General features: G+C 46.8%; 6 protein-coding genes across 6 annotated transcripts; 3 read left to right on the forward strand and 3 right to left on the reverse strand.

The window, feature by feature from the left end:
• Positions 1–242: 242 nt before the first annotated feature.
• On the forward strand, positions 243–1,289 carry AOL_s00215g281 (uncharacterized protein; the record flags this gene model as incomplete). The annotated part of the gene is made up of 2 exons (XM_011129483.1): positions 243–306; positions 376–1,289. 2 exons carry the CDS (start codon positions 243–245, stop codon positions 1,287–1,289), a joined length of 978 nt encoding a protein of 325 aa, XP_011127785.1.
• A 678-nt stretch (positions 1,290–1,967) lies between these two features.
• AOL_s00215g282 (uncharacterized protein) lies at positions 1,968–3,762 on the reverse strand (the record flags this gene model as incomplete). Its single annotated transcript, XM_011129484.1, has 4 exons — positions 1,968–2,437; positions 2,492–3,076; positions 3,135–3,514; positions 3,584–3,762. The coding sequence occupies 4 exons, from the start codon at positions 3,760–3,762 to the stop codon at positions 1,968–1,970; spliced, it is 1,614 nt and encodes a 537-aa protein (XP_011127786.1).
• A 1,901-nt stretch (positions 3,763–5,663) lies between these two features.
• On the forward strand, positions 5,664–11,028 carry AOL_s00215g283 (uncharacterized protein; the record flags this gene model as incomplete). The annotated part of the gene is made up of 2 exons (XM_011129485.1): positions 5,664–5,705; positions 5,785–11,028. 2 exons carry the CDS (start codon positions 5,664–5,666, stop codon positions 11,026–11,028), a joined length of 5,286 nt encoding a protein of 1,761 aa, XP_011127787.1.
• A 1,520-nt stretch (positions 11,029–12,548) lies between these two features.
• AOL_s00215g284 (uncharacterized protein) lies at positions 12,549–15,364 on the forward strand (the record flags this gene model as incomplete). The annotated part of the gene is made up of 2 exons (XM_011129486.1): positions 12,549–12,819; positions 12,879–15,364. The coding sequence occupies 2 exons, from the start codon at positions 12,549–12,551 to the stop codon at positions 15,362–15,364; spliced, it is 2,757 nt and encodes a 918-aa protein (XP_011127788.1).
• A 694-nt stretch (positions 15,365–16,058) lies between these two features.
• On the reverse strand, positions 16,059–18,331 carry AOL_s00215g285 (uncharacterized protein; the record flags this gene model as incomplete). Its single annotated transcript, XM_011129487.1, has 3 exons — positions 16,059–17,531; positions 17,683–18,160; positions 18,249–18,331. The coding sequence occupies 3 exons, from the start codon at positions 18,329–18,331 to the stop codon at positions 16,059–16,061; spliced, it is 2,034 nt and encodes a 677-aa protein (XP_011127789.1).
• A 725-nt stretch (positions 18,332–19,056) lies between these two features.
• AOL_s00215g286 (uncharacterized protein) lies at positions 19,057–21,044 on the reverse strand (the record flags this gene model as incomplete). The annotated part of the gene is made up of 3 exons (XM_011129488.1): positions 19,057–20,054; positions 20,117–20,651; positions 20,712–21,044. 3 exons carry the CDS (start codon positions 21,042–21,044, stop codon positions 19,057–19,059), a joined length of 1,866 nt encoding a protein of 621 aa, XP_011127790.1.
• Between the last annotated feature and the right edge of the window lie 5,286 nt (positions 21,045–26,330).

Below are 26,330 nucleotides of genomic sequence, written 5' to 3' on the forward strand. Positions count from 1 at the left end.
TCATGAGCTCAAACCAACGCAACACTGTTTTTCCGGATCCCGACGCTTCTTGAGTAACTCGGTCATAGTCTCGAATCCGACGGACTTAGTACACACGAGACCTATTGGCACAATAGTCTGACATCGGACTTAGCCTTCTCCTAAAGCTTTATAATTAACTAGTTTTGATCAAGCTTTCGAGGGGCCAGATATCTTAGAACTCAGAAAACTTCGTATACTATAATATTCGTTGTACTCACAAAATGTCTCAGCATCCGACGAAATTCGACGTTCACCACCACTTTGTGCCGGACTTCTATGTTGAAGGTAAGGAAATGAATTCCATATTAGTGACATATCCTCTGAGTCAGATGCGCTGACGAATTTATCTGCTAGCTCTGGAGGCGAATGGTGGTGATCCTAGTGGATGGACGATACCAAAATGGACATTGGAATCCAGCGAGACTCTGATGGAAAATATCGGCATTGGAACAACTATCTTTTCAATGACTGCACCGGGTCCGTCCATTCACAAAGATCCTTCAGAGGCTGCAAGTTTGGCAAGGAAAACGAATACTTTCGCAGCCGCAGTCAGGGATAGCAACCCGCAGAAATTCGGGTTTTTCGCGGCCTTACCCTCTCTATTGAATAAAGAGTCAGCCATTTCGGAAATCCGCTACGCAATCGATGAGCTCAAGGCCGATGGTGTTACGCTGTTCACCCGATATGGGCCCGATAACCACTACCTTGGCCACCCCGATTTTCAGGAGATTTGGCAAGAGTTGAACGACCGCTCCGCTGTCGTCTTTGTACACCCAACCCACGGCGTCGATACCAATCTAGTCGCGCCCTCGCTTCCTCAGCCCATGATTGACTATCCCCACGAGACTACACGGACAGCGATGGATATCATCCTTTCCGGAACAGTTCGAAAGTACAAGAACTGTAAGATCATCTTGTCGCATGCAGGTGGTACGCTTCCATATTTGGCCCTCCGTGTGGCAGCAATGATGCCACATACGCCATTTGGAAAATCGAACGGCCTATCCACGGATGAAATTATTGAGGACGCAAAGTCGTTCTACTTTGATCTTGCACTTAGCGGAAATGAGTTTACTTTGGGGCTGCTCTTGAAATTCGCCAAGCCAGGCCATATACTTTTTGGAAGCGACTTCCCTTACGCACCAACGAAAGGGATAGAATACTTCACAGAGAGCTTCGATAAATATGAGTTTTCAGAAGAAGAGAGGGCTGCAATCAACCGTGGAAATGCGGAAGCGTTATTCCCGCGGTTCCAAGTTGCGCAATGATGATAATTTGTTAGATAGACAGAAAATTTTATTAAACTTAGAGATTGAAGTTCACTTTCGGTCTGATAGCGAACCTAAACAGTCTTGTTACACAAACTATTACGCATATTATAAGCCGCGTGTTCTGTAGATTTTAGGGAAATAGTTCCGGCCCCGGCTCCCGATATCATCAAGACTAACCGACTTTGGGACTAATTACCTACTTAAGTAGTTAATCAAGTCGATCTGGCTGTCAAAGTGCAACAAAATCAACGCATGTTGAGCAGCTTCGTCTCGTCTCTTGACGGATAAATTCTCACCATGCAATCAATTTTTGCTCGAATTCAAATTAAAGCCCTTTCGATCGATCGATCGCGATCGATGTTGCAAACTCGGAAACTTGGGCCGACAAGTACACTATCGCAGCTGCGACTGTCCAACTATGAAAGTCAACCTCGCTTGCGTCTCGAAAGTGCTCGCGTGAGTGACTCTTGGCGCCATGATCATCTGGGCAACACTAATTAATAGAAACTAAAATCGATTGAAGCTTGAGACGCACCCCGGTACAGTCGGTACACGGCAGCAGCATAACGTTATCCACATAGGCGACTTAACAATAAACAATCCAAACAGAAATTTAGACAAATCTCTAACGTAAGTACAAGATGCCGGTAAAACACAATACATCTTGGCCTCAACCTACCCCGTGTATTCGTTAAAAACCTGTTTAGCCAACTCGAATTCTTTGAGAATGGTCTTCCTCCGCTCCTCGCTACGGACGGTCACTTTGCATTTAAACGGTAAGGCACAATGGAGGAAGCCTTCCGTATAGCCGGTTTTGGGATCGACATTCATCTCGATTGGCTGGCCATCGGCTCCTGTCGCTTTTTCGAATTTAAACGCCCACAACAGCTTGGCAACACCGAGCCAGACATTCCTCTCGGCTAGGTGGATCCCCGGGCAAATTCGACGACCAACGCCGAAGCTGTAGTGATCGCGCAATTTCCAATCTGAGACTGCGTATTCGGGAGCGAGCAATTTATGGTCTTTGAAACGTGAAGGATCAAATTCTTCGGGGCGTGGGTAAACCGATTCGTCGTTTTGGATACCCCAAACGTTCAAGATTATGGTGGCTCCCTTGGGAAGGAGGAAGCCGTCCAAGTACTCATCTAATAATCTTATGTCAGTGAATTGAATAAGTCCGGGAGTAAAGAGGAACTCACCCTTTGTTAAGCAGTGGGGGAAACTTAGGGGTGTGACAGGTCTCCATCTATGCGTCTCTTTCATAATCGCATTGATGTATGGCAGAGCTGCGAAGTCGTTCCAAGTTGGGCTACGGTCCTCACCAATAACCCGATCAATTTCCTCCTGAGCAACTCTTTGTACCTCTGGCCAATTTACCATGGCCTGGACAAATGCAGTCAAAATACTTGCGCTGGTATCGCTGCCACCTTCTAATTGAACACCTCCAATAAACGCAATCTCGTGATCGGTAAATTCGCGAGTTTTTTCTTGCTCTCTCAAAAGAATGTCAAAGAAGCTCTCGTGGGTCCTTGAAATCTTGGGGTCTTCAGCTCTGATCTTGAACTGAGATATCATGTTTGCATACAATCGCTCCATATCGCGTCCGACGCCAGATGCTCTCGAAATCCAGTTCCCGAACAAGCTCTCTGGGATATACTTGAAAATTGGGTAGATATCCACTGGTGGGGTGTTCCCGGGCTCCATAACCGCAGACCAACGCTCCATTATATCGTAGAGATGTTTCGCATGAGGGCTATCGTAGGTTGGTGTTCGAAGCCCGAATACTGAACATAAAGGTTAGTGCAAGTTTCCCATCTTAACGAATAGATTAAGAAATCTTACGAAGAGTGGATATGATGCTGTTGCTAAAGCGTTTGGTGTGAAGATTATGATTGTCCGGAGTCTCAAGAAACTCCAACATCATTTGTGTCGCCTCTGCATCTTGAAGAGTAATATGCTTCTTCTCACACTCGCTTTCTCTGAAAAACTGGTGCATATACTTTCTAATTTTCCTCCAAGTTTCATTGTAGTGCATCACAAGCAAGTGATCGCCTTTGGTGATCAAGTCATAGGATACATATGATGGCGGTCGGTCAGAAGTAATAGAACTCTTCTTGTCCATCAACTTTTTGACAATCTCTCGGTCTGTGATAACGAGAGCAGTGCCCGTTCCAAGTTTGAGAGAGTAGATTCCACCATATTTCTGCGCCCATTCAGTAAATCTAGATAAGTAATCCCGTCAGCATTTCGTCTGCTCACATAAATGTTAGATAAACTACGGATTGCTATACTTGAAGTGGGCACCTGTAGTAGGAAGCTGGTGGATATTTCCGATAACAGGCAAAGTCGGCGGTCCCGGAGGAAAACCCTTCCGTCTATGGCCAACTACAAAGATAACATAGGCGATAGATACTGTGACTATGGAGCCGCAGAGGACAACAGTCGCTGGTGAAATGTTGATTGGAATCATGTTTGTGCATACAATGAGAGTATAGTAACAAAACAGAGCTATTGTGAAAAAATTCCCTCTGTTGCAATCGTGCGATATTGGGCTTTTACTAGCTAATTGTAACCAGAAGCCCCATAGTTGTGGAGCAAAGCGGAAACATAAAAGATAGAATATTCGGATCGTCTTACCGCATAGCTAGACAGATAGCCGACTAAAGTCGATTGCTTCACTAAGCTTAGAGTTAAAATTGCCTGTTTCTATTTTTTTCCTTATTTGAAATCCAAATACTAAATTAATACCCAGTTAGCGGCTATCCATTACGCATGCGTGCATGAGCCGATCAAGGGTCTGGAAAACGGAGAGTGCCATTGCACCTGTGTAACGTAACAGTTAAACGGTATATAATTCCCTCAATCAACGCTTGTGCTCGGCTGGAGATACAGACCTTGATAGATTACTGGGCCTATGCATGCATTGCGTCCAGTGGCTTCTATAGACAGCTAACCTATCACGAATAAGCTGACGTTCCAATAAGCATTAGAGCGGGCCCGCATCCCAGCCTTAACAAAAGGAATATGCTTGTATGAGCATTCTCGAAACTTTAATCCTAGTGGTTTGAAAATACGAGGCGGACGTATGTTTATCCATGTTTTTGAGACCTGCAGATATGCCGGAGAACATAGACAAGGAGTTCCCGTGGGCGTGGGGTGTATACCCCGGAGCCCATGGCCCGTGTGTCTATCGGGGGCGCGGGAAAGTTCCCAGTGAAGAACATGGGTTTCGCCCCGGAGCACTCGTTGTACGGGGTCAATATGCAACATAACTGAACACCATGACTATAGATATCGCAATTGCCTCGTGAACATTTGCAATGTTGGTCAACTGGTACTAGGGTGTACCAAAAAGTTTTGTCTCAAGCCTCAACTACAGGGAGTAGGGGAAGTATCGGATAAGAAACTTCCAAAGGAACGATGGAAACGAATATCCAAAGAAAAGCAAAGACGGCTATCGTAAGCTGCAGCGATATCGAGGAGGCATTCACCGGACAAAAAAAAATAAAAAAATCTTAACAAATGTTAACATTGGCATTGGCATTAGTAGAATAGTCATCTCTGTAGCCTATCTGCGAGCTAGTTGTGACTCCGGTTAGACGGCGAACGGCTGGCAGGCGGCCGACTACGCTCAGCAGTTAAGCTAGATCTTCCGTTGCAGTTGGCTCTGATACGGAAGTGGATACCTTATTCGCCTGGAGGACACATTGGGCGCGTCAGATGAAACCTCTCAAAGAAGCACTGCAATCATTGATTCGTCTTACAGGCACTTCGCAGAGAGCATTGGGCCTAGGTAATCCGTACGAAGTACTCGGGTCCTGCATTGCCACATGACGGACGAGCCTAGCCCTGCACTACGATCTCATTATATTACACATACGGGAAATTTTTTTTGGAATCTTGCTATAAAAGTATGAGCCTCAAACCAATCTAGGGATTTCGTTCCGGTGAACTATCCTCGCTGTATCACATTCCTGCAAGTTATAGGCTTTCCGCTTCAGCTACGCTCATCTAAACTTCAGACCCCTCCAGCTAGTCAGCCTTAGCTTATATAACTTATCTAACTCTTTATATACTTCATCTTCAGTCTGGATACAGGCTTCAATTTAACCGCTAATTACCGTCTTACTCTTATCATTCACTTTCTTCTTCTCATTTCGCCTGAAACCTTCTCTTCTTTCTAGATTTTATACTTTAACGCTTTAGAATCATACTTAAATCATACTTAAATCAGTCCACCCGTTCTACTTCATTGGGGACGACTGACGCCGTATCACCAAACTTTGCGCAAATCAGAAGACATTCACTCCCTGGACCTGCATATTTTGGGTTCCTCGTACCAACCTTTTGACTTGACTTCTTTGGCCCACCATGACTTCCACACCTGCGACGTCACTAGGTGATATGGACCATGTTAGTTACCTACCTTCTATATAAATTCCCACTGGTCTTGTGCGAGCTTTGGTACGCTAACCCTTCTATCTAACAATAGGAGTACAATCAAGATGACATTGCTATAATCGGCATGGCATGTCGTCTGGCTGGCGGCATTCAGTCTATAGAACAATTTTGGAATGCCATCCTCTCTAAGAAAGATGCCTCCGGCGAAATCCCAGAGATGCGCTGGGAGCCATATTTCCGTCGAGATAGCAGGAACGCCGAAATTCTCAAGAAAACCACATCCCGAGGATACTTCCTCGACCGGTTAGAGAACTTCGATGCCTCCTTCTTTGGCATCTCCCCTCTCGAAGCAGAGCTTATGGACCCTCAACAGAGGATAGCTCTTGAAGTTACATGGGAAGCTCTTGAGCATGCTGGTATATCTGTAACAAGCCTAGCTGGCAGCGACACAGCTGTCTTCATGGGTGTTAACTCAGATGATTATTCTCGCTTGCTTCTTGAGGATGTCCCCGGGGTCGAAGCCTGGATGGGTATCGGCACAGCCTTCTGTGGTATTCCTAATAGAATATCGTATACACTTGATTTGCACGGCCCTAGCACAGCTGTTGACGCAGCATGTGCTTCTGGTCTTGTTGCTGTACACCACGGACGTCAAGCTTTACTAGCTGGAGAGTCAAAGCTAGCTATCGTCGGTGGAGTTAACGCACTCATCGGACCAGGCCTGACAAGGGTCTTGGACGAAGCAGGTGCAGTGACGCCAGAAGGTCGTTGCAGATCCTTTGATGACTCTGCAAGTGGATACGGCCGTGGTGAAGGCGCTTCGGTTTTAGTTCTCAAAAGACTATCGGAGGCTATCATCGACGGTGACAAGGTTCTAGCGGTTCTCAAAGGAAGCGCTGTCGGTCAGGATGGAAAAACAAATGGTATTATGTCTCCGAATCAGGTTGCACAGGAAGAAGTGGCACGGAAAGCTCTCTCCGTTGCTCGTGTAGACCCATTATCGGTAGCCTTTGTCGAAGCCCACGCTACCTCGACTCCAGTCGGTGACCCCTGTGAAGTTGCTGCTATTGCATCAGTATATGGATCTGGAGCCGGTCGACCAAAGGACCTACCATGCAAAATTGGCTCCGTTAAGCCCAATGTCGGCCATCTTGAAGCCGGTGCTGGCTCAACGAGCTTAATCAAAGCCGTTCTTGCTGTCAGCAACGGTATCTTTCCTCCACAAGCTAACTTCCAAACCCCGAACCGAAAGATGGATTGGGACAATAATTCCCTCGAGGTCATTCGAGGTGTCTCTGATTGGGTCCAAGACCGAAAAAGGGCAGGAATCTGTTCGTACGGGTATGGTGGAACTGTCGCACATGCTGTTATCGAACAGGCCCCAGCCCCCAACTTTGGACCCGAAGACCAAGTTGGAGATGTAGTATACGCAGATGCGGCACCTTATCTTCTCTTCTGGTCAGCACCACAGTCTCAAAGACTTCGTGAAACAGCAGCCCAACTCGCCTCGTGGGTTGGAGAAACCGAACAACCTTTGGCAGATATTGCAAATACACTAGCATACCGCCGCTCGCAACATCAACATAGGTGCGCTGTCGTCGCCGATAACCGTGAGGAAGCGGTGAAACTTCTTGAACTAGGTAGCCAGAATGCCGATAGCCCCTGGATGATTAAAGAAAAGGTCTCCAACTATGGTAAGAAAGGTGCAGTCTGGGTCTTCTCAGGTCACGGTGCCCACTGGACGGACATGGGGAAAGAACTTCTAGCGAGCGAACCGGCTTTCTATGGTGCTGTCAGCAGCATTGATAATATCGTGCGGGATATCCTAAACTTCTCACCCCTCGAGGCTCTCGAAAATGGAGACCTCAAGACTACAGACAAGCAACAGGTATTGACTTACGCCATGCAAGTTGGTTTGAGCGCTGTTCTTCGTTCCAAAGGTGCACAACCCGCTGCCGTTATTGGACATTCCGTTGGAGAGATCGCAGCTTCAGTTACTGCTGGATGCCTGACTATCCAAGAGGGTGCCTTTATTGTGTCGCAGCGAGCCAAGTTGTATCGTCTTGTGGCCGGAAGAGGAGCCATGATCCTCGTTGATCTATCACCTGAAGACGCTGTTAAAGAGCTCGAAGAGCAAGGTCAAACCGGTGCAGTTGCAGTCGCTATTCACTCCTCACCAAATACCTGCGTCCTTTCTGGAGGCATCGAAGCTATCAATGAACTTGAACAGTCTCTCAAGGACAAGCACATCCAAGCCCGCAGGGTCAAGACCGATGTTGCATTCCACAGCCCAGTCTTGAACGAGCTGGCAGAGCCCCTCCTTGAACTTATATCCGGACACATCAAGCCCCAGCAGCCCAAAATCCGCCTCTATTCTACCTCTCTCACACAGGCCCGAGGGGACAATCTGCGCGATGAGAAGTATTGGATCGATAACATGATCCAGCCTGTCCTCTTAACTAACGCCGTCAAAGCTGCTCTCGAGGATGACTTTGGAATATTCCTCGAAGTCTCTAGCCACCCCATCATTGCACACTCTATCAACGAGACTATCATCGAAGCTGACAGTGACGGTGTGATTTTCCCAACCTTAAGGCGTGATAAGCCCTCGAGGAAGTGTATCCTATTCGCCCTCGGAAAACTACATTGTCACGGCGCGCCTATCGATCTTCGAGCCAATTTCTCCGGGGACTGGACCCGAGACGTTCCTACCACTGTGTGGAAGCACAATCCTTTCTGGAGGAAGGTCGGAACCGGTTCTCTTCAACCTAACAAATCAGTTACTCACGACGTTAAAAGCCATGTTCTATTGGGCGCCAAGCACCAAGTGGTTGGTAGTGATACCACCATGTGGACAACTACTCTCGATGAATCTACAAGACCTTTCCCCGGAAGCCATCCTCTTCATGGAACCGAAATTGTCCCAGCCGCCGTCCTACTCAATACTTTCTTACACACTGGTGAAGAATACAATGCGCTTAAGGACGTTATCCTACGTGTTCCTGTTGCGATGAGCGCTCCAAGAAACATCCAAATTGTGAAAGAACAAGGAAGAGTCAGAATCGTCTCTCGACTACAAGCCTCTGAAGGAGAAAACAACAATACCGAATCCTCTTGGTTAACACACACCACCGGACATGTCGCTAATAACGAGTGGTCTAAGTCTAGCCTTGACATTTCCGCCACAAAGAAGAAGCTCCCATCTGTTAAGCCAAGTTTTGCTACGGACTATCTAGCTTCCGTCGGTGTGCCAGATATGGGTTTCCCCTGGAAAGTCACTGAACATTATGGTGAGGGAGATGAAATGTTGTCCAGAGTTGACACAGCCCCCGAATCTTCGGAAAAGAGCATCCCTTGGGACGTGTCATCATGGGCTCCTATTCTCGATGCAGCAACTTCTATTGGATCTTCAATCTTCTACAAAGAGCCAGTGCTTAGAATGCCAGCTCAAATCGATGAAGTGGCCATCACTCCTGGATCTATTCCTAAGGTTGCTTATATCCATACCACTGTTGAAACCGGGATGTGGAGAGTTAATGTCGCAATTCTCAACGAGGAAGGACATGAGGTAGCTCATATCAACGGAATGCGATTTTCTGCTGTTGAAGGTACACCTGGAGCCAGTGGCAGTGTGGAGAGTTTAGTCCACCAAATGTCCTGGCCCCCAGCTAAACTTGAGGAAGAAGGTTTCCAACTGAAAAATGTCGTTTTTGTGTCCGAACAGAGCGATAGAGTTGCTGCTTACATCCAAGACCTCCAAAAACGCAAGGTATCCACAACCGTTGTGCCAAACCCTGCAGGACTTGAAGAGCAAAACTTGAGTTCCGAGGGAACCATCGTTGCTTACCTACCTAGTGGATCTGATCTCGAAGAAGATACCGCAAAGTTTTCCTCCACATTCTGCAGCGAGGTTCTGGACATCGCAAAGCTCCTCGTCAACCAAAAATCACCCTCCAAACTTTGGTGCATCACTCAAGGACTCTTCGAAGCCTTTAGCCCCTCTTCTCTTTCCCAAGGTCCACTAGTTGGCCTCTCCAGGATCATTGCATCAGAGCACCCTGAGGTTTGGGGAGGGCTCGTTGACACCGATGACGAAAGTTTCCCTCTTCAAGCTGTCAAGTATGTCAAATCTGTCGATGTGATATCAGTTCGAGACTCAGTCGCACGAGTTGCCAGACTCCGACCTGTCCCACGCTCCAAGATTGTCACTGGAAGAGAAAAAACCTTCACACCAACTGCGGAAGGTACTTATTTGATTACCGGAGGACTCGGAGCTTTGGGACTCGAGACCGCTAAGTGGATGGTCGAGAGCGGCGCCCGAAGATTGATTCTTGTTTCACGACGTGGCTTGCCTCCTCGCCGAAAGTGGGTCGATTCTAATGATGATTCGGCCATCTCTACAATTCGCAAGCTGGAGAGGCTGGGTGCTTCCATTCACGTAGTAGCAGCCGATATCTCCAAGCCAGATGGCGCCGAGAGACTCGAACAAGCTCTAGATTTGCTCGATCTCCCAAGTATCAGTGGTGTCGTTCATGCCGCAGGTGTCTTAGAAGACCAGCTTGTCGCCGAAACGACCAAGGAGTCATTCGACAGAGTTCTCGCTCCTAAGGTTTCTGGAGCCATGGCTCTCCACCAGCTCTTCCCACCAAAGACTCTTGAGTTCTTTGTCCTGTTCTCCTCTTGTGGTCAGCTGTTGGGTTTCCCAGGTCAAGCCTCATACGCTTCCGGCAACGCCTTCTTGGATACTTTCGCTGACTTCAGACGCAACCAAGGAGACAATATTGTCAGTTTCCTGTGGACAAGCTGGAATGGGTTGGGTATGGCTAGCAGCACCGAGTACATCAACGCCGAACTCGAGGCTAAGGGCATCACCTCCGTTAGTCGGGATGAAGCTTTCAGGGCCTGGGAGCACGCTATCAAGCATGATATCCACCAGGCTGTCGTCCTACGAGCGCTTCCGGTGGAGGAAAATGGAATCCCACCCCTCCCAATTCTGGATGAGATCGCGCCACGCAAACGGGCCGAATCAAGTGGCACCGAAGCCGTTTCTAAAGGTGAGGTCAGTGAGAAGGCACCTGTTCCTAAGAGTGGACCAGAGTTGAAGGAGTACCTCCAAAATGCCATTTCAGAGTGCGTTGCAAAAACTTTGAGGCTACCGAGTGCTGCGGACGTTGACCCGTCAACGGCTTTGACGGAGATGGGGATGGATTCAGTGATGACAGTTAGTTTGAGGAAGCATTTGCAGACTTCCTTGAAAGTTACAGTGCCACCAACACTAATTTGGGGGCATCCTACTGTTAACCACTTGGTTAAGTGGTTTGAAGAGAAGATTTGAGGGCAGTATTTGGTATGGGTTTTCCTTTTTTGCTTTATTGGTATGTCTGTTTATGCTGCTCTTTTATGATTCCTTCTTCTTCCTTTCTTAAAACCTTGGCTTGCATGCTTTCAATTCTTTTAAATTTTATTTCTTTTATTACTTTGAATAGAGTGGTTTTGGAGTAGCACTGTTTTTGCTTTTGAAGTTTTATTCTCAAGAATGTTTTTATATATACTTATATATCCTGCGAGAACTGCTGTACACAGAAGAGATATTATTGTTTTATGAATTTTAGTACCCAGAATTGAACCTTGACAGAAGTTCCTATATGCTGGTGACCTTGATACGTCGGAATCATTCTGCGTTGGCAAGCATAAAATCCAACATGTCGACGCTGACTAATCATATTCTGGCTATTATATTGCAATCGATGCAATGCAGCATATATTTGTGTATATCACCGGTATACAACAGAATATACAGAATATAGATTGACATGGTACTATTTAATGTACGCTCTTCCTGATTACTGCCTCACATTTATATCAACTGACGGGATATCTAATATAATTAATAGAACAAAGTTTCGAAATTTCACAGATCTAGATGAGAAAACTGCGTCAAACCCTCACATGGGAAATGTCTGGAACATAACGTAACTCGTATGGAGAAAATGCTCAAAGATGGAATAGTTTATCGGTTGAAAGTTGCCACTGCCATGCCATCGCTGTGGCGCATGGCACTAGGGATCCCGGCAGTACGCGTTCACCTGGCCTCCAATTGGTTATGTCGCAGCGTCTGGACATGGTCGGTTACGTATGCCTCTGCATCTGCTCGACTGCATCGCATTGAACGGGAATTCGAATATAAGACTGGGAAGTAATACATTTGCATTCCTAGGAAAGGCTGGCTTTGCCGTCTGTCTACCTTCAACAGTTTTCTATCATTATAGATAATATACATAAAATAGAATCGATCAAGCTGCCTTATTATAACTTCTAGTTACTACTTGTCTCTTAATTAACTAAGAAACTTGGTAATCAGAGGCTATAAGTTAAGTTAAGTTAATTTGACGGTTCGATTCTGCACAGCCTATAGAATTCCTGGGGTCAACTGATGCCCGTCGGCCGGCAGCTGGTCAACAGCTTCCGCGAAGGACCAGGCAGAGAAGGCTAAGACTCGGCGCAATCCTTCCAGCCTTCTGGCTTCTCTTCTCCTCCCATTTCGATCAAACTCCCCATCTGCCTGTTTCTTCTCGTTTTTTTTTTTTCTTCTTCTTTCCTCATTCAATTTAACTTTATTCTTTGTCGATATTTAAGTTCACTCAGAGGGAGTACCAGATATACATCCCGTCTGATCTTGAGGTTACGTACGTCTTGGACTTTGACTTGTTGCCGTTGATGCTTTTTCGCTCAACGTGATATCGATCAATCAATCAAATTACCACCGCAACACATTTCCGCCATCTTTCCCCAACCTCATCGCATCAACCATCGCCCTCATCGCCATCATCGCTCCAACCACATTCTCATCGACAAATGGTCACCGTTGAGCAAACCTCACAAGGGGCCGTCGGAGATCCCTTCGGCGGCCCTATCGACGAAAGTAGTGCAATCGTCCCTCCTCCTCCGACAGTAGTTCCTGAAAACCAGTCGCATCTGCAGCCGATGCCGATGCCGCCTGTTCCTCCTCCAATGTCCACTGCCGGAAACTTCAACATTCAGCCTTTACAGGATTCTTTGCCCGATAATAATCCTTACAGACAGCTTCAGAAACAGCGTACAGGCCAGAGCGATGGAAGTTATCCAGGTTTGTTTTTGCTTTAGCTTCTGGTTTGGTTGTTCAGATGTTAATTTTAGGTAATCTAGGTCAACCTTCATACTTGTCAACGAGTGCCGGCGCCACAACAGGCCGTCCTGGCACGGCACCCTATCTTTCGGCTTCTACCCAGAATTTGAACCCTCAACCTACTTTGAATGGCTTCATGCCCACTCCTCCTAGTAGCTACCATGCATCGGCACCAAGAAGTCATTCTGTTTCTGCCATTGGAAATGTCGTTCCACAGCCGCTTTACCCGATCTCCACAAATCAGGATGGAGTCTTCCACATGGACGGCGACAACAGGCCGAAGATAAATCCCTTCACCGGTGAAATACAGCCTGTAGAAGCACCGAAGAGTCCTGAGTGGTGGGAGTCACCGGTATCTACCAATGGAGGATCGCCAACCCCTGGCAAGCCGCATTTATCCCTGGAAGAGCAGCTTGAGAACGAATTCCACCGCGGAAGAGGCACGATTGCCCAGAAACCGAGCGTGCAAGTCACACAGCCGCCACCTGTTCAACAACAATCCATCCAGTTACCCTTACAGTATCCCGTTCCGCCCGTACACCAACCGCTCCAGCAACCAGTACCACAATCGGTCCCTCGCCCTATTCCGCAGCCTTTCCAACCGCCAGTTGCACAATTTGCCGAGTCGGACCCGTTTACCGATCTTCCTATCCCCCCCAAGCCGCCAACACCTCCAAAGATCCCCCACGGTAATCCGCAACCGAGCTTATTGGATGCCGAAATAAAAGAAACCGGCACCGACAAACAAGTTGATCTCAGCTCGGAGGCGCCAATCCCAGTCGCTTCAGAGCCTTCCACTCAGTCGGCTACAGCAGGAGCAATACAGCCAACGATACCTCTGGAAACATACCAAATCAAGCACATTCGTTTCCTAAATCCTGCCACGAACAAACTTGCACAATCGTCGATACTCATTCAAAATGAAAATGGGCCATGTCCACTGATTGCGCTTATAAATGTTCTGTCACTTTCTCGAGAAACATTGGTGCTCTCAGAGGGGCTTCGGATTCGAGAGACTCTTTCATTGGAGCTTCTGCTTAATGTCGTTTGCGAAGAGCTCGTTCTGACCGGTTCATGGACAGGAGATCTGTCTGAATTGTTCAAATTCTTGCTAGGTCTTCGCACGGGGATGAACGTGAACCCGAAGTTCGTTAACGACCAGATTTCGGCAGATGACTTCCTGAGAAGTAGAAATGTTCATGAGAACCGTCCCTTGCCACAGCCTAAACCCGGTGATTTTGAACAAACGCGGGAGCTCATACTTTACTCAGCTTTCAATATTCCCCTCGTTCACGGGTGGCTGCCAGCCCCTACGTCACCGACGTTCCCAGTCTTGGTCCAATATGCTCGAGACTTTGAGAAGGCTCAGGATATAATCATCCAACAGCAATTTATTCTCGAAAAGGGGTCCAGAGGCGAGCCAATATCAACCGAAGATAATGAAATTGTCGCAAAGGCACACGAAATCCAAGATTTCCTAGAGGCGACGGGGACACAGATGACAGCATATGGATTGAATATTTTGCAAACGAAACTCGCACCTGGCAGTTGGAGTATCTTTTTCCGAAATGACCATTTCAGCACCCTTTACAAGCACCAGCGAACCGGAGATCTTTACACTTTAGTCACAGACAGTGGTTACGCCTCTTATGAAGAGATTGTTTGGGAGAGCTTAGTGGACGCGTCCGGAAGAGGTGGTGAATACTTTTCGGGAGATTTTAGGCCGGTTGGGCATGGCCATGGAAACCATAACGTATCCCAAAGACAGTCCGACAACATCTTGGACCCAAATAGAGGTGATGGTGGCTGGCAGCCGCAGATCCAGCCTAGGCAAAGTAGCCTAGCTCCTCCTCCAGGCTTCTCTGGCCAGCGTCGTCCGGTTCAATCATTAATCCCTCCAGAAACAGCACCGATTGTCCCCCCTGATGCAGGTGATACAACCGACTACGACCTCGCCCTGGCCATACATTTGCAACAAGAAGAAGAGGAACGAGCAGCTAGAACACAGCAAAACCGACAGAATTTGAATCCTGCTCGAGTTCAAAACCTCGCGAGTGCAAACCAGCCCCCAGTGAGATCTCTAGTTTCATCTCAACCGCCACCACCAACAGGGCTTCGACCGAGAGCAAATTCCGCTAGTCACCGTCCCGCCCAACCACCACGCCCAACCGGTCGACAGGCCCAAGAGTTAAGAAACGCCGCAAATAATGCAACTGGAGAAGAGATTCCGCCTCCTTACGCAGCAGCGGATCCCAATCCAGCTGCCTTCACCCCACAGCCTGACGCTCCAGGGCCTGGTGGCCTCGGCCGCCATTCTTCGTTCCCTACCCAAAATTCCGAGGGTGTTGGAAGCTTCACTCGCCCAGGCCAAACTAGTGCGTATTCCCAAATGAACTCATTGTACGGGCAAAGTTCTAGCTCCCAGTACCCCGGTGCTGCCCGTGGGAGAAAGCCCGGCGGGCAATCCGTGGGATCCGAGGACGACAAGAAATGCTCGATCATGTAGTGCGCTCTTCGACGATTTCAACGGACTCTGAAACGATGGTTTAAGCCAAGAGTTAAGGTTGGTGAAAATCCGACGACAAATCACTGGGATTCAGAACAGCATTGAGGCTTTTCAACAACTAATGACGCATCTTTACTTTGGTTATCCTTTTTGGCATTTCTCATATCCTCCTACTTTTTTTCTTTCATCTCCAAATTTTCTTAATACTTTTTTTTTTCATGTTCGTCTTACCAAGACTTTGTGACGACGATAGGAGGATTATGATGGTATTACTAGGAGTTCATTACGGCGTCTAGGCTTTTTTTATGTTTGTTTCTTTCTTACTTCTTACACGGATACTAGCTTATGGATTTCTCGAGTCTCCGTGTCTACGCTAGCCTAAAACGCATAAGATAGTTTTTGCTTTGAAATCCGGAGTTCATGTGTTTTAAGTTTCTTGTACATTGGGTTTTAAAATAGATGTATCATACAACCGTACCGAATACATACATCTCTTGATATCCTCTAATATCTTCATGATAGCCAGAATTTAGTTAATAATACAATTTACAGCCAAGCTACCTAGGTAGCTCTTACGTATTAGTCTCTATCCACCGCTCCATAGGTAAAAATCTACGAATCATAAGCCCAACCCGTCTATGTGTCGCATGATAGATGTAACTTCTACCCTCGTAGAACCCCTCTAACCTACTATTCAATCGAGATCATCAACTTCCATCACATCCTCCTTCTTCCCGTTCAGCTTAGCACTCGTCTTTCCTTTCTCCTTATCCCTACCACCGCTCCTTTCACCACCACCTTTCTTCCTACCCCCAAACTTCCCTCTAGCCTCCACTTTCCCTTCCAATATCGGAAACACCTTCGTAGCATGCATCACATACCCTTCACTCCCTCCCCGACTTGTCATCAACGGATGAGTCCTCCCCGGTAACGCCTGGAAGGTCCTCACGCGGCTCGTATGAATCGTCGGGGCTAGCAAATTCGTGGGATCGATCGGGAAATATTCATCCGAGGTATGAGCTGGCAACTTTGGTAACGATTTCAAGGTTTCCAAGGTAGCTGGGTCGATATCCGGATTTGTATTATCCGGATCTAAGACGTGGAGTTGTGGCTGTGTCAAGGACGACGATGACGACGAGGTTTCTGATTCTTTTTTGATACGCATAAACTCTGTTCTGCGAAGGGTGCTGCACCAATCTACCACTTCTGATAGAGGTTCGACGGAAGGAGAATAAATCACGAGTTGTCCGCTACCCTTTAGCAACGGAGTAACAGTGTTTATGACACCACTAAGCTCCATCCCGGTGGCGATAATTGCGCCGTCGAAACCGCCTCGACGAGTTGAGGAGACTATGTTTAGCAATCTCTCCTGGCGACGGCATTTTCGGTGGTAGTTTGAGCGTTTTACGGATTTGAGGGTGCGTAAAACGGGGTCTGGGATTACTTGCGGACGTTCAAGAGTTACGTCTGATTCTGGGGAAAGTAGCTGAAGGTATGAAAGGGACAGAAGGTGGGTTGAGAGTGGGTGGGTGGTAGTGTTGATGAGGTTGGCGGTGTCGAAGTTGAAGGGACGGAGAAGAGAGAGGTTCGGCTGATCTTGGGTATGTAGAACTGTGATTGTGTTCGAATTTGGGACCGTAGTCTGTTCGTAGCCGGTTTTTGGTTTTATAGGAGTATTGTATGGATTATCATTGGCTTCCTTCTGTGCAGCCTCTGTAGTTTCTGGAGCCCCGGTGGCTTCAGCTTGAGGGACCAGAGCCTCTTCCTCTTCTTTCGCATCTTTTCCATCATCCATTTCTTCTCTCTTCCGTTTCCTCGCACTCGACACTTTCTTGGGCGCCCTTGCATCTTCTCCCGCCAGTAATCCCATCCTTTCGGCCATGGCAGCGACTACCAATCCACCCGTGTCGTCGATAACAAGGTACCGTCCACCCCACTTGACATCAGCCCAACTCATCATGAGACCCATAGCTTCATCTCTAATCTCCAACATCTTGAGCGGTTCCTTCTGCGTGATCAAGTAGTTTGTGAAATTCGGTACATCGGCCGGGATGACTCTAATACGTTTGAGGTATTTGTTCGTCTTCCTCTTTGTGTATTTCGCCAAAGAGAAGGCGGTCTTTTTATCAATGTAGGCATGCGATTGGAGCAGTCGCGAAATGATTTCCTAATAGTCGCCGAAGGTAATCCACCGTTAGCATGTTATTTTTTAAGCAATAACTAAACCCTCCTTAGTCAATTGATTTGCAGTATCAATCAATCAAGTTGACCAAGAAAAGGATAGTTTGAAATGAAAAAAGATTGAAGAATCAAGAGACCTTTCCACTACCTGTACCACCACTCTTCTTCAACTTCTCAATTTCCTGCCAAGTCATACTCTGCGCCGTCTGATCGTCTCGAATATCCCGATTGTTCTTCATCTCGGCCTCCCACAGCTTCTGCTCCCTCTCTAGCTCCTGCTCCAACATCCCAGCATCAAGCGCGACATCTTCATCGTCTTCTTCACCATCGTCGCCAACCTGTACACCAATTGCCGTATCCTCAAGTGCGAGTCCAGGACTATCAACCCCGCTGGGAGTAGAACTATCGGTATTCTTCGATTTCTTAGAAGCTTTCGCCGGGTCCGAGGATGTAGTAGGAACGGTATGAGTAGCGAGTTTTTCGCTGTTCAGCTCGGAAATGGGGACTGGTTCGAGTCCGAAATTTTCACCGTCGAGAATGCTCCAGGTTAGATAATACGGACGTCCTAGAAGACTATTGGCAGGGAAGGAGCCGAATTTGCCTAAGCCGATGATGCTAAACGAGGGGTTTTTGGGGATATCGTTAGCTGATATTCTCTGTGGTCAATCGGATATGGAAAGATTTTTTTTTTTTGTGCGCGTACGAGTCTGGGACTATTTTGACCAGCTTGGTGGTTTCAGAAGGTAGCTGTATTAGCACCTCGTCGTTCGGCTGGATTAATTCCATCGTGAATGATGAGATCGATGGAAGTTTTCAGTGAGTCTAAGGCAGTTGATGGAATGGTTGATGTTGAGACGAAAATGAAAAAGAGCCAACCAGAAAATTCAAGGTTGGATTGAGCCTGTCAAACCGCGCTCCTGAGCCGCACAAAACCATACAATTAGTCACAACTTCGCTAGGCCGCATAGCAAGCTATGCACATGACACCAATGAACATTGTTTTATTCAGCTAAGCTTTCCATTCTTTTTTTTTAATACTGCTGCTATTGAATTTACAAATATTATTTGAGGAGCGAAAAGGAAAAAATGATGTATGCAAAAGGAATCCTGGGACGGGGGATCGAAGAATGAAAAAGAAAATGAAGCGGAAGGAATTGATATTAAAGGCTAGAGTATTTCTGTGAGTGGGGGCGGGGGGGAAGACGATGTAGATATATAAAAACGACACGAAGCGTCCTCAGCATCATAACATCTCGTGATCATGCCATACCAGATTATATTTCCGGCCGTTCATTCGTTTGTTCGTTCGTTCGTTCATCCATGGTTCCAGCGACAGAAAATATAAAAAAAAAGGAGGACAAGCACACGAAGTACTAGTTACTACTATATGAGATATAAGAAGAGAGAAGAGAAAGAAGAAAAAAGAAAGTCCACATATACTACGAAAAGAAGAAAAACAGCTAAACACCACGTTTCACCCAATTTTTTTTATATATAATAAAGGATATCCTTTATTCCACCGTAATTTCGACTGATTGTTGTTGCTGACCATCAAGATCCGCAATGTTCTGCCTACCCTGCATATTCGGCTGTCGGACGCTTCCTCTACCGAATCCTACACTCCTCTCGGAATCGGGACCTCGTGGCTGTCTTGATGGAAGGATCTGGGACCCTCGGTCTCGCTGGTCGTCATAAGTTGCCATACTGAAATTTCGTGTTGATGTTGTCTGCGAAGGTGAGAGCCCGCCAATAGCCCCGTGCATTCCGCCGTCAGATCCAAGGAGTCCGCGGGCGTCACGGGGATCCCCACGTAAGCTCCCGCTGCCAATGCCAAGGCCGCCCCCTAAGGATACGCCAGCCAAACCGTTTACTAACAGAGATTCATTGATGCTATTGATGCTATTCGATCCTGTTGGTGTTAGGCTAGGTGTTGTCGACGACCCGTTCGTGTATTCTTGTGCTTGTTGTTGTTGCTGGTACTTCAAGGCGTTCTGGCCCAGATGGATCGGAAAGCTCGCGGACGTAGGTACCGGAGATGGGGTATACGATCTTAGATCGGCAAATGATTTGGCTGCTCGAAGATTGTTTCTACTTTGAGCATCCTTTCCGGAAGGAGAGTTTGGGACATCGAGTAACCCACCCTGTCTGCCAATGGTGGAGTATATCCCAACTCCACCATCTGCACTCCTGGTCTCACTAAAATCCATCGTTGTAGCCCTCGCTAGCGTTCTTCTCTGCTGAGTTTCTACAGGTATAACTGTAGCAATGCTAGGAGGCGATATGTTCTGAACGGACGACGGGTTATGACGATATACTTGGACTTGTCTCGTTTCCCCAGCCCCTCTCGAGATGTGCGCGAGCGACATGTGATGAGCAAGAGTATGAACTATCCTTCGCTGGGAAGGAGATAGCGTGGGCGGGAAAATGAGAGCTTCTCGAGTATGATCGTCGCGGAATAATAGTAGTTGGGAGTAAAATTGAAGAGTTTGAGGGTTGTTCAAATCGATTTCTAGATCTTGAAAGGATCAGTATCACAACAGGAGTATAGCTTTCGCTGGAGGTTTTACGCACCTTGCTTAGGCGTTTGCGCGGAAGACGAAGATGGTCGAGGGGAAAGACTAGGCATGAGATTTTGCATAGAAGATTGGTGTTGGAGTTGCTGTTGCTGTTGCCCAACCGGGGCTCTATGCTGCTCTTCGAGCTGTCCTCTTCGCTCTCGTTTCTCTCGCTCTATCCTCTCACGTTCAGCCAATGGAAGCATCTTCTTATACTCAACCCTTAATTTTCGCCCTTGCAACTCGAAGTGGTTCATGATGTTTATAACAGCCGCTGTTTCCTCTGCTGTAGTAAAATTTGCAAAAGCAAGGCCTCTGAAAACACCATTATCGAAATGGTAGTTGAATGCATACGGCAAAGGAAGATCAAGGTCAGTCATCAATTGGACAAGCTGCTCCTTCTTGACAGCAAACGGGATATTCTTGATAACGATAGCTGTTGGAATCAACTCATCATCGTCAGATCGTGTCTCAAGCGGCTGAGGACCTAGTGGTGGCATTCCACCCATTCCAAGGTTGACCCCAGGAAGCTGTGTGCTATCTAGCCACGTCTATAGCAATTCGTGTTAGTAGTTGTCTCTCGTCCCCCTTCCCAAGGAAATTATTCTAACCGTAGGTAATGCACTCCTCTGCCTGGCAACGCCTTTAACGCCTCTGCCAGGAAGGGAGCCCATTGTATTGTTCACAGATCCAAACGACTGCGCATTCCAGGTCTGAGCTGTAGCATTGTCGAACCCATAGCTCACAGAGCGAGTACCAACCCTGGTGGTATCGTATCGACTCGGGTCATACCGGGCAGCATGATCATCCGTAGGGTACATAGCAGCTGGGGCGTATTGATCAAATTGACGGGAAGTTTGTCGGTGAAGGGTCTGCACCTGAGGTTGTCGTGAATTCGGCGAGCGACTATTCGCCATCTCGTAATAGGTGTCCGGATGGGCCATTGTAAAGGTTCTATTAAAAACCAAATGCTAGGGGTGTGTATGAGTCTTTTTTGATGAAAGAAGGAAAAAGAAAGGAAAGAAAGAGAAACAACAAAAAAACAAGGTCGTGGTATATATATCGAAAACGAGAAGAACGTTGAAGCGGTACCGTTATAACTTGTAAGGGGCGTGTCGTCAGGTCTTGAACAGCGGCTGTATCGTTTTTCGAGTAAAAGGGGTTTATGTAGTTGTGGGAAATTCTGCAGATGCAATATATGATGCAAAGGAAATCCAAAGCCAAATAAATTACAATGATATTAACCCGGTGTGTCGAACGTATCCGTGAAAGCTGAAGATTAAAGAACTGTTCTATACGAGAAACTAGGCGATCTGGTGCAGGTCTCGAAGGGAAGCTGAACTCAGTTTTCGTGCACCTGATCGAAAAGGGGATCCCAAGGAGACGTAAGACTTTGGAAACTGCTTGCGGTTCGTTTGAGAGATTGTGAGATCCAGCCTTTTAGATTTCCTTTAGAGTAAAGCGTCTACAAGTGAGGTCGTCAACAGCGTGGGTCTCGTAACGTTCAAAGTCGGCGTATATATCGTTAACTCGTCATATGCTTCGGTATCATCCGGAGTTGCTTCTCGACGGGCTACGCTTCTAAAACTGCTGGAACGGAATCCCAGATATGACTATGTCTGCTGCGATGTCGAGTCGACTAGAGCCAGTTGATGAGGATGAATGAGGATGATTATCGTACGGCGGGACCTGATAGCGAGGACTCTTGGTATCAGAGAACCTTTCGTTGTCGAAACCCTCAACTTCAAGCCCTCGTGCTTCTTCAAACGGTAATCGAGCGAGTGACCTTAAGCGAATAAGACCGGAAGATTTGATGGAGCGTCGAGGCGCCTGATAGACAGCGATACTGAATTAGCGGAAACCTCCTCAACACTAGTACTACGCACGGAAGCAGGCACGCTTTGTGGTTCGATGTCTACCCACCGGCGTCGGAGCTCTGTCTCAAGGCGAAAACACAAGGAAATACCAAAGAACAGAAATAAAGGCAAAACAATATCTAAATGGAAGTCAGGAAACGGGAGGAATGACGGTTTGGTGATGGTGTTGGGTGATGGAGAAGGGGGGTGATGGGGTTGCGGCGGAAGAGGAGAAATTTGACAGGAGGTTTCGAGCAAGGAACAGTCGAAGACGCTAAATGCCCAACTGATCTCAGCTAGCAGATATTGGCAGCGAAAAAAAGGAACAGGCACGACACCAGACTATAGAACTAGCGTGCAAACCGACGATTTGACAAGCTCGAAAGGGGATAAGTCATGGGAAACGGAAGAAGAGACCAGCGTAAGTGGATAGGAGGTCTAGATGCTGACGTCGCATGGCCATGGGGGCATAGACAGTTTATAGACGAGATGTCGAGACAAGGCGGCAAACAGTCAACAGGATGGCATGTAAGGCGAACTCGAAATGAAACTTGAACTCGAACTCATCTCCAACAACCGCCGATTGTAACTAACTAACTGCTGACTGACCAACTAACCACCAACTAACCAATAGCTATACTGACTAGTGACTAGTGACTACAACTACTACGTACCTGAATACAATATATGACGATGGTGGTGAGATGATTGGTGCGTGGTGATAATGGTGACGATGTTGATATAGACGACTTTGGTTACGAATGACCTGAACGAGCGATAGAGAAAAGCTGAAGTGGCTAAAAGAACAAAAAACGATATCAAAAGAAAAAGATGCAAGGAAGCTGGAGGAGGAGGGGATATATGTAAAGGCCGCGCGCGGGAAGGAGATGGCGAGAGGCGATGCAGGCAGGACGTCCCACCCCCTTCTCTAATATTGGCCTTAACGTCTTGACTAATATAACCTATCGACCTTTAAATGAGGTAGGTGGACGAAGAAGAAAACATCATTTCATTCAAGAACCAAAAAAAAAAAAAAAAAAAAAAAAAGAACAGGATCTCAGGCTGCATGTTCGGGGAAAGCTTGGCCCTTAATTCAGGAGAACCCTACCCGGTCCGCTGCTGCTTTGCTTCACATCGAACTTACTTGGAGTACCTGCTGCACGGGTCCCCTCCAATCGATCATTGGCTGTTTGGCTGCCTCTCTCCCCTCGATCCGTGTCGTTGGATACATGTGTGGGACCCACCAATACCACTACACAGTACCTAATAGCGATGGCTGGGTCCGATGGCAGATTTTCGGGCAAGGGATTAGAATGTCGATGGCGAAAGGGCAATATCAAATGCTCGAGAGAGTCAATCCATCCCGTCCCATCCCATCCCATCCCATCCCTTTCCCTTCTCTTCCCGGGCCTACGTCTCACCAATGATAAATGCTGCGGCGTAACATCACGACAATCACTTGGGTCGATATTTTCTCTTGCTCCAAATCTGAACATGCAATGCAAAGGTCCAGACTACTAAAAACCGGATACGGGACCGGTCCATATGCTTGCACTAGGTATATATATAAATTTTATACACACAAATATATGGTCGCACATGAATACACACGACCATCTTCCCGTCGGCCGCAAGCTTTTGTCAATCATCTCCCTCGATTCACTTTGTTATACATACGCAAAAGACTCACAAGCTTAAAGGGGGTAAGGAGAACGAACCCGACGGATAGTCCTTGTCCGTTTGAACTTAAGCAACTCGACATCAACATATCCACCTTCGAGCTAAAAACCAGCTTCCATGTCTTATCCCGTTTCTCAAACACTCCAATTCCAGAGGGTCTGAATGATCCTTCTAGAGGGCTATCGAATCTCGGCGCGCTTGCGCATGGGACCCGCCCGGAACTCGACTCATGGTGGGTTCTTCTGGCTTCTCCCTTCATCTCGTTTCCCTTTTGCAAATATAGTAGACACGCACGCACGCACCCGCCAAAAAGGAAATTGAGACTTCTTTTTTTGTTTCTTTCGGTACGGTAAATCGATGAACAAAGAGGCTGTGAAAAAAAAAAAAAAAAAAAAAGGTACCCTTTTCCTAATTTATCTCACGTTTTTTGATTATTGCGGACGGGATACAATCCAACGAATGAAACCGCATAGACGCATCTGCTAGGTTCCCAATTTATCATTCCGTCTACAGGTCCTATGACAGCAACCACCTCGACACCAGACCAGCCATCTCTGTCATTGAACATCACAAAAACGTACGTATACCCACTTAATGCACTCTCCATAAACATCACAAGAATTCAGTCTAGCCAGAAAAAAAAGACACCCCTTTGAGATGTATACCTATCTGTAGAACAGAGCTCCTTCTTTCTTCATCTCAAATCAAAAAACAAAATTGTGCTCAATTGTCTCCATGAAAGTGCCCGCCCCCGTTAAACTAGTAACATGATGATTAAGGGGTACACGGAGAGCTAGCAAGCTAATCAACCAGGGCAGAAATTTTTACAAAGAGGAAAAAATAAAATCCCACCCCAAAAGAGGTGTTTCCCCAATTGAATTAAAAAAAAAAAAGAGTTCATTTCAAATTTCGGCACAAGTTTGACGACAGCCTCTTTTAGCTTGTCGGGGAAAACAACTAAACCTTTCATGTCAACTAGGTATTGCCCGTCCCGAGACCACTAGCTGGATCTTTTAAAGTCCCTTATTGCAAAAAACCTCATGGCAAAAAGGCGAGCTATCCTATCATCCCGTTAGTTTGAATTCCCTCATTGGGAGGGCTTGCGCGGGAGCGGGAACTTTGAGCAGCTCCATCTCAACTAATGCATGCAATTGGTTGCGGGCCTGGATGAACGAGTTCACCTTTCATGATATCAAAAAGAAACAAAGTAGAGGGGGCAAGAAATGTATGGAGTACCAATTGGATACTTCGGGCTAAGATCTCCTTAATATCTCGTTGGAACAGTCGGTTCCCGTTCCAGTTCCCAAAGCTTCCATTCGCAATGGATACCCACTATGTAAGTGTACTTAGGTAGCTGCTCTTGCAGGGGTAAGACAGTTGGGAATGCGAGGGATGAAGTCTCAGATAGGGAAAACAACGATGTGATATAAAAGCCGTTCCTATCGACTGGATCGATGTGGAAGGCATCTTGACAGTCCAGAACACTCACTCACATCCGCGTCCATCGGCAGCTAGCTCCCGAATCTTTCTGCAAGGTTCGCAAGCCCATCTCTAGCTTCTCGTAGACCGTAGAACCCCCCAAAATTTACGTATGTACATACAGTTACAAGACAGAACAGAACAAGAAAAGAAAAGAAGGTTCCTGATATGTAAGTACTTAGTTACATATAAAATGGGTGCCAACCGGATACCACAAAATCAACCAGGGTCGACGCTGCCCGTTCCCATACGGAGGGTGCCCTGCGCTGCAATCGAAATCACACTTCGTAGGCGAGCTGCAAGCTGCAACAGAATCCTTTCGCTGGGTTTTTCCGATAATCGAGATTCCAATCACATCGCTCCAGGCCGATATGTACCTGCGGTCTCCCCTTGCTCGTCCATTTACATTCCCACACCCCTTTCTCTTCCTGTTTCGAATCAAACGACTAATAAGTCTAACTAATAGGCCCAGCTATGTAATAACAGGATAATACCATAAACCCCTTGCCATCTTGATACAAGGTCACATGACACTGGTGTGGTAGGTCAGCCATTTTAAGCTTTCGCTCGGTGTACCGTGTATTAGTCTGGGGACTGTGTATAGCTTCAATTAACCAATTGATCAAACGTTCATTCACTTCGTTAACGTGCTAGGGGGGGAAAGAGGTAATGCAAGTACATGTAAGTACATGCATATGTAATCTCTACCTACTAGGTAATAATGCCTGTGCAGTTTTAAAAGGGAAAAAAAGATATCTACCCGATCATTAGCCTCGATCATGCAGCATATTCCTTCAAAACATGCAAGGTGGTCCGCCTTCGACCTCCCATGTAATGCCTTGAACTTGAAACTATAAATCGGACGGTTGCGTACCTTTAACTTGCATTTCTTCTGACCACCCTTCGAAATTCAAAATCCGAAATTCGAATATGTTGGATATGTTGGATTTCCCGTTTACTGTGCACCGTCTCAGAATTCCAAAATCTAGCCTCATGATCATATTCAGGTTGCAAAAGAAAGGAGAACACAAATACATCATAATGACGAGAAACCCGCAACCAGCCTCGTATATATTGAGTACTTACTTAAGTATGTATGTAAGTAAGTAGGTATTACAACCTAAAAATTAATGCATTAATAGTGTTATAACGTCAGTGTACCAGCGCGGAATTTTAAACCCGATATACACTTATACCTAAGTAGATACTTAGCTT

This window comes from Orbilia oligospora (assembly GCF_000225545.1).
Source record: "Orbilia oligospora ATCC 24927 unplaced genomic scaffold scaffold00215, whole genome shotgun sequence".
In the NCBI taxonomy this organism is placed as follows: domain Eukaryota; kingdom Fungi; phylum Ascomycota; class Orbiliomycetes; order Orbiliales; family Orbiliaceae; genus Orbilia; species Orbilia oligospora.